At 49.8% G+C, this 13,042-nt stretch overlaps 1 protein-coding gene across 2 annotated transcripts; it reads left to right on the forward strand.

Annotated features, from left to right (window-relative positions):
* The first annotated feature begins 214 nt into the window (after positions 1-214).
* PI16 (peptidase inhibitor 16) lies at positions 215-11,902 on the forward strand. 2 transcript variants are annotated; one of them, XM_045512177.2, is made up of 7 exons: positions 215-426; positions 4,494-4,712; positions 6,582-6,691; positions 6,976-7,064; positions 7,708-7,806; positions 8,598-8,737; positions 10,823-11,902. In XM_045512177.2, the coding sequence occupies exons 1-6, from the start codon at positions 256-258 to the stop codon at positions 8,717-8,719; spliced, it is 810 nt and encodes a 269-aa protein (XP_045368133.1). In that variant the 5' UTR covers positions 215-255; the 3' UTR covers positions 8,720-8,737; positions 10,823-11,902. The 2 variants fall into 2 exon arrangements, with proteins under 2 accessions (XP_045368133.1, XP_010947293.1); XM_010948991.3 differs by having other exon boundaries at positions 217-426; positions 7,708-8,382.
* The last annotated feature ends 1,140 nt before the right edge of the window (positions 11,903-13,042 follow it).

The following is a 13,042-nucleotide window of genomic DNA, read 5'->3' on the forward strand; positions in this document are numbered from 1 at the left end:
CTCTTGGCCTGAGCCCCTGTTACCAAGAGGGAAGAGGCTTTGGCCAAGGACTCCAGGGGGAGATAAATGCTGGGAGTGGACTCAGCTCTGGTCGGGACCCAAGCACCCAGCCCTCCCCGAGACATTGTGTGAGCTGGCCAGGCCTCCAGACACAGTCCCTCCCACCCGCCCCAGCCAGGGTGGTGCTTGTGTGGGAAGGAGTTTAAATCCAGCTGCCAGACCCCTGAGCGGGAGAAGCGGAGAGGACTGGCCACCATGCACAGCTCCTGCAGCCTCCTGGTGCTTCTGCTCCCGCCACTGCTACTGCTGGTGGCCACCACAGGCCCTGCCGGAGCCCTCAGTGAAGAGGAAAAACATATGATGGTGGAGCTGCACAACCTCTACCGAGCCCAGGTATCCCCGCCGGCCGCCAACATGCTGCAGATGGTGAGTGCGGTCAGGGCCCCCATCAACCCCGCTCACCCACTGGGTGGAAGCTGTCTCAGAGACTCATCTCTCAGGCAGTAACAGAGTCCCTGATGTTATATAATTCACAGACATCTCTCTTCCATAAGCAGCTTCATTATATGGAGGAGAAAACTGAGGCTCAGAGGAACTCGCTGGTCACACATCTGGTAGAGCCAGGCCTGAAGCCCTGCTTCCCACTCCAGTGACCCCTTCCCAGCACTTCCTAAAATGCATGAAATGCATGTGCCCTGGGAGGGGGAACACAGGGAGTTCCAAACACCTTGGTGAAAATGATCTTTCTTTTGCCTTCCAAGGAGTTGAGAAACAAAAACAGGGCAGCAGGATGGGTCCCAGCACCTAGAGTAAGAGGGATGTACTAAGGAGATGAGGTGAGAACAGGATTCAGAAAGAGAGAGGGCTCTGTTCACATAGATCAAATTCTCTCTTGGCCACCCACAAGACTCGTGGTGTGGGTTGAGTCTCTTAACCTAGTAAGGACCCTCAGTTTCTCATCTATAAAATGGGGTCATAATTAGAGCTACATATGTATTGACATGAACTGAATGTCACAGACATAATATTGAGTGGGGGAAAATGAAATCTCAAAAAATATATACACATATACACAAATATACAGTAGGAAATATAGTAAAAAAATACTATAGTATACTGGTGGGGGACACATGCAGATTGACATGACTACAGATGACAGAAGCCAGATTTGGGGCAGAGGTTACCTCTATCAGAGAGGGGAAGTTATTTGATGGCAGGGTTAGGGGCAGAATGTTTATGTTCAGGATTAAAAGAGATAAAGTGAGAAATTCACCCCTTTCCTGCCCTCCCTGAGGGTTAGACTCATCCATCCCCTCCAGACACCCTTAGGTGATGGGCAGTGTCCAGGGACCTCCTGGCTGGTGCCCAAGGTCATACCTGGGGGACATAGCAGCAAGTCTGGGGGGTTCCAGGACCAGAGTTCTAGCAGCTCTGTCCAATCTGGTGAAGTGTCGCTGGGTGAACCCTTTACCTTCAAAAGCCCTCTTGTTTCCTGATCACCTGGGGCTGGCAATCCCTGCCTTGAGGGTCAGACAGGATGATGTGTGACAAAGATCTCGGAAGGGCTACACTTTCACACAGCACTGCTGTTCACAGCCCTGTCGGCCTTGGCAAACAGGAACTGCAGGCAACAAACCAAGAGCCCTCAACGCTGGTACCAGCTCTGCCAACAGCTCCCAGTTTGAGGCCTGAAACGCATTGTAGGCCTCAGTTTCCCCATTGTAGATCACTGATGCCCCACAGTCTTGCTGCTGAGGCTGGAGGCTGGCTCTGCAGACAGAGGTGGACCTCAGGAGTGGGGCAACATGCTATGAAGCAGTCCAGACTCTGAGAGGCTATGCTGCTGCCTAGTGGGAAGTGGTGAGGACGGGGTGGAGACAAGGCTGGACTGGGACACCAGGATAAACTGAGACAAGCTTCAGGCTCAACTTCAGCAGTGGTAAATTCAGAGACTCTGCAGCCAGATGGCCTGGGTTCAAATCTTGACTTTGTCATTTATTAGCTGTGTGACCTCTGCCAAGTTACTTAACCTCTCTATGTCTCAGCTACCTCTTCTGTTAATTGGGGATGATAACATTATAACGACTCTCTTTAGGGTGATTGTAAGGATGAAATGAGTGACTACATGTAACACACTTAGAGCAGTGCCTGGCACACAGTAAGTGCTCAATAAGTGGTAACAAAAGAGGGAAGGGATCCAGGGTGAGGCATGTGGGGGTTATCATGGACTCCTCTCTACCTCAGCCTCCACATCTTCTCATCACCACTTTTACCTTCCACAAGGTTCAATTTTTCTTGAATCTTATCTTCCCTCACCCACCACCATCTCCTTGACACAACCTTGGTTCAGTCATTCATTTCTTTTCCCATGAACTTCTAGAACATCCTCTGCCTGCTTCCCCAGCCTCTGGCCTCTACTAACCAGAATGAATGATCCAACACACTGGCCTGACTCTGCTCAAACCCCTTCCCTGACTCCCACTGGCTCCCTTATCCTCCTGCCTCAGAATAAAGCTCCAGCTCCTGAGAAGCCCCTCTCTGGGTGCCTGACCCTGCCTACCTCTCCAGCCTCCTCTCCTGCAAACTTTCTCTTTCAGTAACCTGAGCAGGTTGTCTTTCCCACCTCCAAGCCTCTGTTCATGTTTTGCCTTCTCAGGATGCCCTTCTACTCTCCACCTGGCCAATGCCTCATCTTTTAACATTTAGTTTAGTGTTTCCTTCTCCACCCTCAGGTTGGGCCAAACGGCCCTCTTTGGTGCCCCTATATTGCCCATCACACATCTGTCAGTCAACACATGGTGGCCCAAATAACGGTTTATGACAATGGGAACTTGGGCTTCTTGGTCCTTGCTGTTGCCCCAGGACTGTTGAATAAATGAGTGTGTGAGGGGGTCAGTGAATGAATGAATGGACTTGCTTTCAGATGGTGACCAAGTGGCCAATGTGGGTGGGTGCCATGACTCCTGAAACTCCCCAAGGGTCTCTGGATGACTAAGAAGTCTTAAGACCCATAGGAGTGAATCTCTAATGGTGGGACTCCAGGCAACCAGGCAGAATGGAAATCACAGCCTGGCCCTGTAGGGGAGACTGCTTTAAGCAGGGCTGTGTTTCAATCATCATAAGCTAACAATGTCTGTTGAGCACCTGCTCTGTGCCAGACACCCTGCAGGCTTTACAGTCTAGTCTGGAGCCCTGCAGGTCGGTCATCCCAGACACCCTAAGTCTGGTCCCCAGCACCTGCCCCTTTCCCACACCCTATCCCCCTCTACTACCAGTTTGAGAGAACCTCAGGGACCAGTGACTTGGGTCAAAAACTCCTAGAGAGGGAAAGGGATTCACCTGAAGTTACAGCAGCGGGGCTATCCCTGCCCAGTGCTCCCATCCCCACCCCAGACAGCTGCTCCTAAGAACCTTGTGTGGGTGGGGAGTAGGTGCAGCCACATAGTCCCCTCCCTTCAAGGTCACCCAAGCTCTCAGTGCTTTATGCACTGTCTGGCTCCGGCAGCTGGCTGGACCCACAGAGGGTGGAGCAAGAGTTGCCGCCAGGCCATCCATTTCCAGGAGAGGCCAAGGACGAAGTTTAATGGGATCCAGGCCTCCCTCCTCAATCCTTTGGTCAAATGACTTGTTAATCCCTCTTCCCACCCACACTTGGCCTGTCCTCCCAGCCAGGGACACAAAACCTCAGAGGCCCTCTAACCTGAAATGCCCCCTCCCACCCTTTACCTGAGGTCCCCACTGGAGAACATTGCCTTGGGGACCTGACAGCTCTTTGGGCCACCAAGGCTCTGAAAATAGGCCTCTCAGTGAAAATCATTCAGAGACATTTAATTTTCTTGGGGAAGGTGGTTGTCAGCTGACAAGAGAGCACTTAGGAGGGAACCCTGGAGCTGGTAAAGCCATGGAGGCTAGGCTATCCCAAGGGGAGAGTGGGAGCCTGAAAGGGGAGAGCTGGCCCCTCAAGTCAGATTTCTGGTGGGTGGGCAGAGAGGAATGGCTGAATAAACAATCCAGTTCTGGTACTTCTCACTGGACGTCTTGTGGGCTTCAGAACAATTCAGGCAACCACGGCAGGAGCATCGCAGCCCACCCTTCATGTTGAAGGATATTAATATTAATTAATAATCACACTGTCACAAGCATCATCTCATTTATTCTTTCCAAAGCCCTATGAGAGTTCAGAAAGGTTAGGCAATCTGCCTAAAATCACACAGCTGGTGAATGGTCCAAAGTTTAGCTAACTCTATGGCCTGGGGTGGCTTCCCCACAGAAGCTCACCAGGGGCAGAGATCTGTGCCAGATCATGACCAAGAGTCACCCCACAAAGAGGGGAGGGTTTTCCGCCTCCATAGCCCCCACCCCCGCAGATGCCCTCAACCTTCTTCTATGATCCCCACAGAATTGTGGGCAACCTCACCTCCCTCTCTCACCCTCCTCTTCTGCCTCCACTGAGCAAGAGGCGTCCTCACCTCCCTCCCCGACCTTCCCCGCAGAGGTGGGATGAGGAGCTGGCCGCCTTCGCCAAGGCCTACGCGCAGCAGTGCGTGTGGGGCCACAACAAGGAGCGTGGGCGGCGCGGCGAGAACCTGTTCGCCATCACCGACGGCCTGGACGTGCCGCTGGCCATGGAGGAGTGGCACCACGAACACGAGCACTACAACCTCAGCGCTGCCACCTGCGCCGCGGGCCAGATGTGCGGCCACTATACGCAGGTGCGAGGCTGGACCGGCGGGTGGGGCCACACAACAAGGGAAGGGCCAGTGGTCAGTGGGCGGGGCCACAGGGCAATGGGCGGGGCCGGGCGGGGCCGGGCGGGGCCACCTCTTCCTTCATGGCCCTGGAGTCCATAAGCCCCACTTCCATCCTTCAGAATAGTGGTCTCTCCACGGCAACTGATGTGTTGTCCAGGCTCCTGAGGAAGTCTGCTTCTCAGACTGCCTAAACCATTTTCAGTCGACTTTTAAAAAACCACAATCTTTTGAAAACCTAGGCGGCCCCTCTCGGCCTCCTGGTCTTGAAGAGACCTAAATTAGGTGACGCAGAGCCAATTTCCTGAACAGTGATTACTGCACTAAGTTATCTTGATCGAGCTCTAAGCAGTCCTGTTCTCTGGCCTAGTTTAAGCAGGGCTGTTTGCCCCACCAGTAAGCACCCACCCCATCCCCACTTTTGTCTTCTCTCTCACTGTCCCTCTTTTGTCATTTCTCATGGTTTCGAAGTTGCTGCTTCTAATCTGCCAGGGACAGATAAAGCAAATAGACAATTTTGTTTGTTTATTTTTTCCTGTAAAAACTATTTTTAAAATAAGAGCAAATTGTCACTGAGTGAAGGTTTCAGGTAACCTTCTGAGAGCATTTCCTCCCTCCTGCAGTCACACTTTGCTATGTCAGGGTTTTACTGTATTTTGAAAGTTTGAATTTGCAGATAAGGGGAATTGGGGTGTGTGTATGTGTATGTAGGGGAATTAACATTAGTGGTGATGAATTCTTTTCTTTTTTCTCCTCATAATGCTTATTTGTTGTTCAAATAGTAACATGACAAATTTTTTAAAAAAGAAAAAGGAAATGAGCCAAACTTCTTCCCACCCATATCAACCAAGTCCATTTTCCGGTGCTTTTTCTGAGTGGTATTTTTAGTGCTAATCTTTAAAGAAGGAAATCCCAAAACCACCCACACAGATCAGGAAGTTGTGAGGTCCCAGCCCTCCCTGACCCCTCTCTCTATACTCTACCACCTCTCACACTCCCCAAAAACACAACTGCCTGCAGGGGTTGCAGGAGGTGCCCAGTAGGACTAGGGCCACCCCACTTCCACCCTTGTATTCTCTAGGGATGAATGCATATGCACTCTAGGTCATTTCTGCCTGGGAGATGCTGAACAGTGGTACCTAGGGGACCCTCAACTGATTCAAGCCAGAAAGACCTTAATCCTGGGGGGAGTAAGGGTGTGCAGAATTACCATTCAGAGTAAGATTTCACAGACACAAAACAAAACAAAACAAAAACTGGCCTCAATTTGAGTGACTCCTGGACAGACTGGGTGTAGAAATAGCAAAAGGAGTGCACAAAGGTTGTTTTGACTTTTTAAATATATGCTTAAGACAGAACTTCTACTTGCTAGGAGGCCCACACTTAGAAATGGCAGAGCAGGTCCCTGTTTACTTGTGATTTGGGAGGAAGTTCTACTTCCAAAATGGCTCCTCTGTCCCCTTCCTTGGACTTTGTTTGTTGCTTATGTTTCAGATTCTACCATTTGACATTCATTCCTTTGGATATATCCTTGTTTAAAATGCAAAGTTCTACAGGAAGAATTCATGAGGGTCTATCAAAAGAGAAGGTTTTCAGAAGGAGAGAGGCCTGGTGAAGTGGTATATGTGTTCAGTAGTGGAGAGTAGACTATTTGGACAAATTTCTCCCAAAACACTCTGTTCAGAGTTTTGTCTTGAAGTTGTGTGTCCTCAGAGACTTGGATCTTATAGGCTAAGGGTTCCTCCTCTCCTCACTCACAGAAGGCTGATGTAGAGAGACACTAGCTAGGAGACATCCTGCCCAGACTAAACTGTTGGGTTTGCCCTCCTTCAGGTGGTCTGGGCCAGGACAGAGAGGATTGGCTGTGGCTCCCATTTCTGTGAGAAGCTCCAGGGCGTTGATGAGACCAATATTCACTTGCTGGTTTGCAACTATGAGCCCCCGTGAGTGCAGAGGGAGCCCTGGGGGTAGGGGCTGAGCAAAGCCAAGGGGAGGGCTGAGTTGGACACAGTCTAAAGAAGAGGAAGAGGGCTAACCTGGGGCCCATACCCTATACCCTTGGGGGTGCTGAGGGCACTCAATGGGAATCTGCTCTCATTGGCCCAGCGTGTTAGTTGAAGGTAAGTAAGACCAAGGGAGCACTTCTGGACCAGGGTGTGTGTATGAGGGATAGGGATGGGGTTGGCAGGGACCCCCCTTTCCCCAGCATCCTCCTCGCCTCCCGCAGGGGGAACGTGAAGGGGCAGAGGCCCTACCAGGAGGGGACTCCGTGCTCCCAATGTTCCTCTGGCTACCGCTGCAAGAACTCTCTGTGTGGTGAGTCAGGGGTAAGATGGTGGGAAGGGAGGTGAAAGAGGGGATGCCAACTGGATGGTCTAGAGCCTTCCACGGCTCCCAGCTCCAGAGAGCGTTGCATGGACAGGGGAGGAACCCTCGGCAGCCCCACCCTATCCGGGTTCCCAAGCCCACAGCCCACTTTGCCTACCGTGTGCAGCCACTTTGGTGCCCTGTCCTTCCAAGTGACCGGATTTCAATCCTCCAAGCGGAGGGTGGGGAGAGTCCAGAGGCTCCCCAGCGCAGGGTGAGGTGGGAGTAGCCACATAAGAAGGACCCCCGGTGTGCAGAACCTATTGGTGAGCGTGGTCAGAGGGACTCGAACCCTCTGGGCCTGCGCGGTGGTGGGCATGTTAGGAACAAGAATCCAGCTGGAGAACTCCCCTGAAAAAGTGGAAGTCAAGTGCAGAGAGAGGAAGACTTGGACAAGGAAGTGGATGAAGGGACAACTGTCAATCACAAGAAGTAATATTTACTATCAATGAGGGACATTCACTGGAGACGGTGTGTGCATGTGTTTCTGTGTCTTCGTAAGGCATTTGGTCACCTCACCTTGTTGGCAGTAGGGTAAAGGATGTGGGGTCCTGCTTGCAGTACTAATGCCAGGCCTTGTCTCTCTTATCAGAACCCATCAGAGGCCCAGAAGAAGCTCAGGATTTGCCTCACCTAGTAGCTGAGGCCCCATCTTCCCTGGCAACAGAAGCCTCAGACTCTAGGAAAAAGGGTATTGCTTCTTCCCTAGCAACGGAAACTCCATCCTTCTTGGTAACAAAGGTCTCAGGCTCCTTGGCAACAAAGGCTCTACCTGCTGTAGAAACCAAGGCTCCGTCTCCCTTAGTAACGGAAGACTCCCCTTCCATGGGAACAGAGGCTCCATCTGCCTTAAAAACTGAGGTCCCTTCCTTTTTGGCAACTCACAGCCTGCTCTTCTTGAATGAAAGGCCAACCACCTTTCCCAAATCAACCCATGATCTCAAACCCCAATCGACAGACAAAGAGGCCAACAGTACAAGAATGCCCTCCAAGAGCCCAGAGAGTTCTCTGCACCCCAGGATATCCTTGACAGGGACACGAGAGCTGCTACCCCACTCCCAGGAGGGGGAGGCTGAGGCCAAGTTACCTCATTCCAGTGAGGTTTTGGCCTCAGTTTTTCCAGCCCAGAACAAGCCAGGTGATCTGAAGGCCACACTGGATCACAAGGGGCACACCTCCTCCAAGTCCCTATCCAACTCCCCCAGTGCCTCTGCCACTGCTAATGCCATGGGCGGGCGTACCCTGGCCCTGCAGTCCTCCTTGCCAGGTAAGGCCTGTAGTGTCCACCCCACCTTCCCTCCGGGCTCCAGAATGTCAGCACTCTGCCTCTAGCGTAGATGGTATGTGCATGGCAGGGCATGCACCCTCCAAGTAGGAGCTTCCTCCCTAGCTGCTGGGCCCCTACATGCATGCCTGGTAGGGTGGGTGGGAGGTCAGGCAGAGCTATCTCCAGGCTGAGGCAAAGCCTCTCCCTTCCTGCAGGTGCAGAGGGCCCTGAAAAACCTGGCATCCAGTCAGGGTTGAATTCAAACCCTGGGTACGTCTGGGGCCTCATCCTGGGACTGCTGCTACTGCCTCACCTAGTGTTGGCTGGAATCTTCTGAAGGGATCACCACTCAAAGGCAAGGCCTCGTGGGGAGACCCTGGCCTCATGTCCACTCTGGGTTGTCTTTTTCCAATGAGACCACAATTTCATGGACAAGTCCTCTCTGTGGCCCAGCAGCCCCTCTTCAACTTCTGGCCAGAGTCCAGGCCAGAGACCCTGTGCCCTCAGGAGGCCTCTATAGGGCCAACCCATGGTGCTGCCCCAGTAGTGCCTCTCCCTCTAGAGAGATCCACACGTCAGCTGGGCACAGATTGTTCTGAGCAGTGTTCCTGTGACCTCATGTGTCCACTTTCCGGTTGTCCTGTGGCCATAGTCCTGCTCTTCCAGGGACAGAAGATCTCAGGGCCTCCCAGGAACCCCTCAGCCCCTCCCAGTCCCCTGGCCTCTTCCTCATACCATTGAAGTCTGGGGTTGTTCCCAGCAGTGCTTCCTGCCCTCCCAGGTTGAAGAGGTCAGCTGACCTCCTGCCGTCTCCCCCATCCTGTCCCCAGTTCCCCAAACAAGACACTTCTTGGCTGAAGTCCCTGTGGAAGGTACAGGCTGCAGGGCATGTGCCTCATTCACAGACATCTTTGGGAGTACAAGGCCTGGCCACTGCGAGCTCAGGTTGCTGCCTGCTGACAGCACACGTGTCCCAGACCCCTCCTGCCCCTCACATCTCAAGTCTGGGAGGTGGAGGCTGGGGTGGGTAAGGATTCTGGGGAGGTCCCTGCCTGCCAGGCCTGGGTTGTCTGCCTAGGCAAGGTAAGGGGATCTCCCTGAGTGTCGCCTCCCCCTACTTGCCTATGTAGCTGGCAGGGGGCCTGCGGCGGGTAGATGAAAGACAAGCCCCATCTGAATGGGGCTCTATGGGTGGGGCAGGCAGGCACCAGGGAAGGGAGACAGCCCCTGACTCCTGAATAAAAGCTTGTGTAAAAGTACAAGTATCCATGCCGGTGAGGGTCGGGGGCAAAGGAGGGCTCTTTGGGAGGCCCTGAGAGGCTCACCTCTTCCCCTACTGACCCAAGGGGACTGTTCCTTCCCCTTCACACCCCTAAACACTCCATTTAGGCATTGGGGCACTTTTCCTTTACTTCCTAACTCCCTGCCACCCAATTCTTCAGGCAGCTAACAGGAAGAGGAAAGGGCCAAGGGGAGGCCAAGGGCACTGGGCTGACACTCCCAGCTCTGAGGGTCAGTGGAGCCTAGCTGTGTTGAGACCCAGGGTCAAGGAGTGGCATACAACCTCTTCATAGGGGTGCTGCTGCCCAGGCCAATCCGGGACACAAAATCAGAAATGTACCTCAGGCATGGTTTTGCCAACCCTTGGTGCTTGGAGGAGTCCTGAGAAAGGGCTCTGGAGTGCCAGACACACCCCCAGGGGAAGCACAGGATTGTCCCAGATGTTGTGGGGCAGGAAAGTGCAAATGTGTGTGCAGGGCTAGCAATGTAGGTGCTGAGGGCAGCATGGGACCCAGCTGGGGCTGGTGGGGCAGGGCAGAGTGCCAGTCCCCAGGCCAAAGCTGACTTGTGAGCAGTTAAACAGGAAGCATCCAGATCAGGCCAGGGCTGCCTGCTATGTATGTATATAACTATATATATGATATAATGTATGTCTATTAAGGTATAACTCATATAACATAAAATTCACCCATTTAAAGTGTACTACTCAATGATTTCTAGTATATTCCCAGGGTTGTGCAGCCATCACCAGTCAATTTTAGAACATTTTTATTACCCTAAACCACTGCTGTCTCTATGGATTTGCCTTCTCTGACATTTTGTGTAAATGGAATCATACAATATATGGCCTTCTGTGTCTGGCTTCTTTCACTAAGCATATCTTCAAGGTTCATCCATGTTGTAGCATGAAATAGTACTTTATTCCTTTTTATTACCAAGTAGTATTATTCCATTGTATAGAATATGTTTGGTTTATCTATTCATCAATTGATGGGCATTTGGGTTGTTCCCACATTTTGGCTATTATAAATAATGTTACTATAAATATAGACATTCATGTAGAAGTTTTTGTGTGGACATGTTTTCATTTCTCTTGGGTAGGAGTGGTATCATATGGTAACTCTGGATCATACAGTAACTCTGTGTTTAACTTTTTCAGGAACTGCCAGACTACTTTCCAAAGCGGCTGCACCATTTTTCATTTGTACCAGCAATATATAAAGGTTTCAATTTCTCCATGTTACCATTGCTTGTTATTATGTCTTTTTTGATTACAGTCATCTTAGTGAGTGTGAAGTAGTATCTTATCGCAGTTTTGATCTTCATTTCCCTGATGGTTAATGACATTGAGCATCTTTCCACGTGTTTATTGGCCATCTGTGTATCTTCTTTGGAGAAATGTCTATTCACGTCTTTTGCCCATCGTAGCTGGGGTATTTGTCTTTTTATTACTGAGTTGTTCCTACAATGTCGTATAAACAAAATAATGTTCTTTATATATTTTCGATACAAGTCCCTTAACCAGATACATGATTTGCCAACATTTTCTCTCATTCTGTGAGTTGTCTTTTCATTTTTTCTTGACGATATCCTTTGAACACAAAAGTTTTAAATTTTGATGATGTCCGGTTTATCTTTTTTTCTTTTGTTGCTTGTGCTTTTGATGTTATATCTAAGAAACATTGCCTAATCCAAGGTCACAAAGATTTATGCCTGTTCTGAGTTTTATAGTTAATTGTGTGAATTAAAATGTAAATGTTTATTTCTGCACTCTCAATCACATTCCATTGATTTATGTATCTATCTTTATGCCAGTACCATACTGTCTTGATTACTGTAGCTTACTATATAGGTTAAGTCTTGAAATTGCCAATTGCATGTCCTCCAACTTAGTTCTTTTTCAAGATTGTTTAGGCTATTCTAGGTACCTTGAATTTCTGTATGAATTTTAGGATGAGCTTGTTAAATTTCTGCAAAGAAGTCAGCTGAGATTTTGATGGAGATCGTGTAATCTGCCATTTAAAAAATATTAAGTTTCCTGATCCAAGTCTTTCCACTTATTTAGGTCTTCTTTCAACACTGTGCAAGTTTTCAAAATATAAATTTTGTAACTCTTTTGTTAAATTTGTTCATAAATACTTTATTTTTATGTTATTGTAAATGAAATTGTTTTATTAATTTCATTTTCACTTTGATTGCAAGTGTATAGAAATACAATTGATTTTGTATATCAATTTTATATCCCGCAACCTTGCTGAATTCATTTGTTAGCTGTAACAGTATTTTTAGTGGATTCCTTAGGATTTTCTATACATAAGATCATCTGCAGTTTTACTTCTGCCTTTCTAACCCAGATAACTTTTATTTCATTTTCTTGCCTTATTGCCCTGGCTAGACCATCCAGTACAATGCTGAGAAATGGCAAGAGCAGACATCCTTGTCTTATTCCTGATCTTAGAGGGAAACATTAGGTTTTTTACCATGTGGTTTAATAGATGCCATTTTTTTCAGGTTGAGAAAGCTCTCTTCTCTTTTTAGGTTTCTGAATGTTTTCATCATGAAGGGATACTGAATTTTGTTAAATACTTTTTCTGTCTGTTGAGATGATCACATGGTTTTGTTCCTTCTATGGATAGAATATATTACATTAACTGATTTTCAGATGCTGACCCAACTTGCCTTCCTGAGGGGGTGGGGGGGGGGATGTCCCTCCCCTTGTGAGCCTGTTTTCTCAAGTTAGTCCCAAGTCCTATGAGGTGGTCAGGTAAGGTAGCCTCTGGGCAGAACCAGACTGTAGAGGTCCAAACCCATCCTTCTCAGTTCTGGGGTGGGATCTGCTCGCCTTGTGCAAAGCAAGAGCACCTATGTCCAGCCTTCAAGAAACCTGTCGTATGAGAAAACCTAAGATCAGCAGCAGTGACTTCTTTGGAAATTTTTTTGGGAGGTAACAGAAGCCAAGACATGGTGTCCCATATTAGTCAGGCAGGGGCTGTAACAACTGGGCCGGGAAGGGGTGTGTCAGAAGCCCATGAGAATGGAGGGCATGTTCAAAAGAAGGGCAGGGGGCTGGTACTCAGAGGCCTCGGGGACCAGAGTGGGGTGGGTCTGCTTGAGCACTAGGCTGCACGACTCCCAGGCACTGGGGCACTGGCACAGTAACAAGGGCTGTCCTAGCACAGGCCACTGCTGCCACCTCAGACTTTATCACAGGAGTTCCCAAAAGGCCTGTCAGAGATTTTCCAGCTTTGTCCATCAGAATTAGGTTTTCCAGGAGGGGAGGAAAGTGACTGGCTCCCCACAAGGACATTCCCACTCCCACCACCCCTCCTTTTGCCGACAGCTCAGCTCCCTCCTGCCCCAATTAAACCCAATCTCCTTT

The sequence above is a fragment of the Camelus bactrianus genome, chromosome 20 (genome assembly GCF_048773025.1).
Source record: "Camelus bactrianus isolate YW-2024 breed Bactrian camel chromosome 20, ASM4877302v1, whole genome shotgun sequence".
In the NCBI taxonomy this organism is placed as follows: domain Eukaryota; kingdom Metazoa; phylum Chordata; class Mammalia; order Artiodactyla; family Camelidae; genus Camelus; species Camelus bactrianus.

Excerpts from the sequence above, each read along its gene's own strand:
- PI16 (XM_010948991.3), top strand. The coding sequence starts at position 256 with ATGCACAGCTCCTGCAGCCTCCTGGTGCTTCTGCTCCCGCCACTGCTA. Across the intron at positions 7,065-7,707 it reads CTGCAAGAACTCTCTGTGTG|AACCCATCAGAGGCCCAGAA; the intron begins GTGAGTCAGGGG and ends CTCTCTTATCAG. Across the intron at positions 8,383-8,597 it reads CCTGCAGTCCTCCTTGCCAG|GTGCAGAGGGCCCTGAAAAA; the intron begins GTAAGGCCTGTA and ends CCCTTCCTGCAG.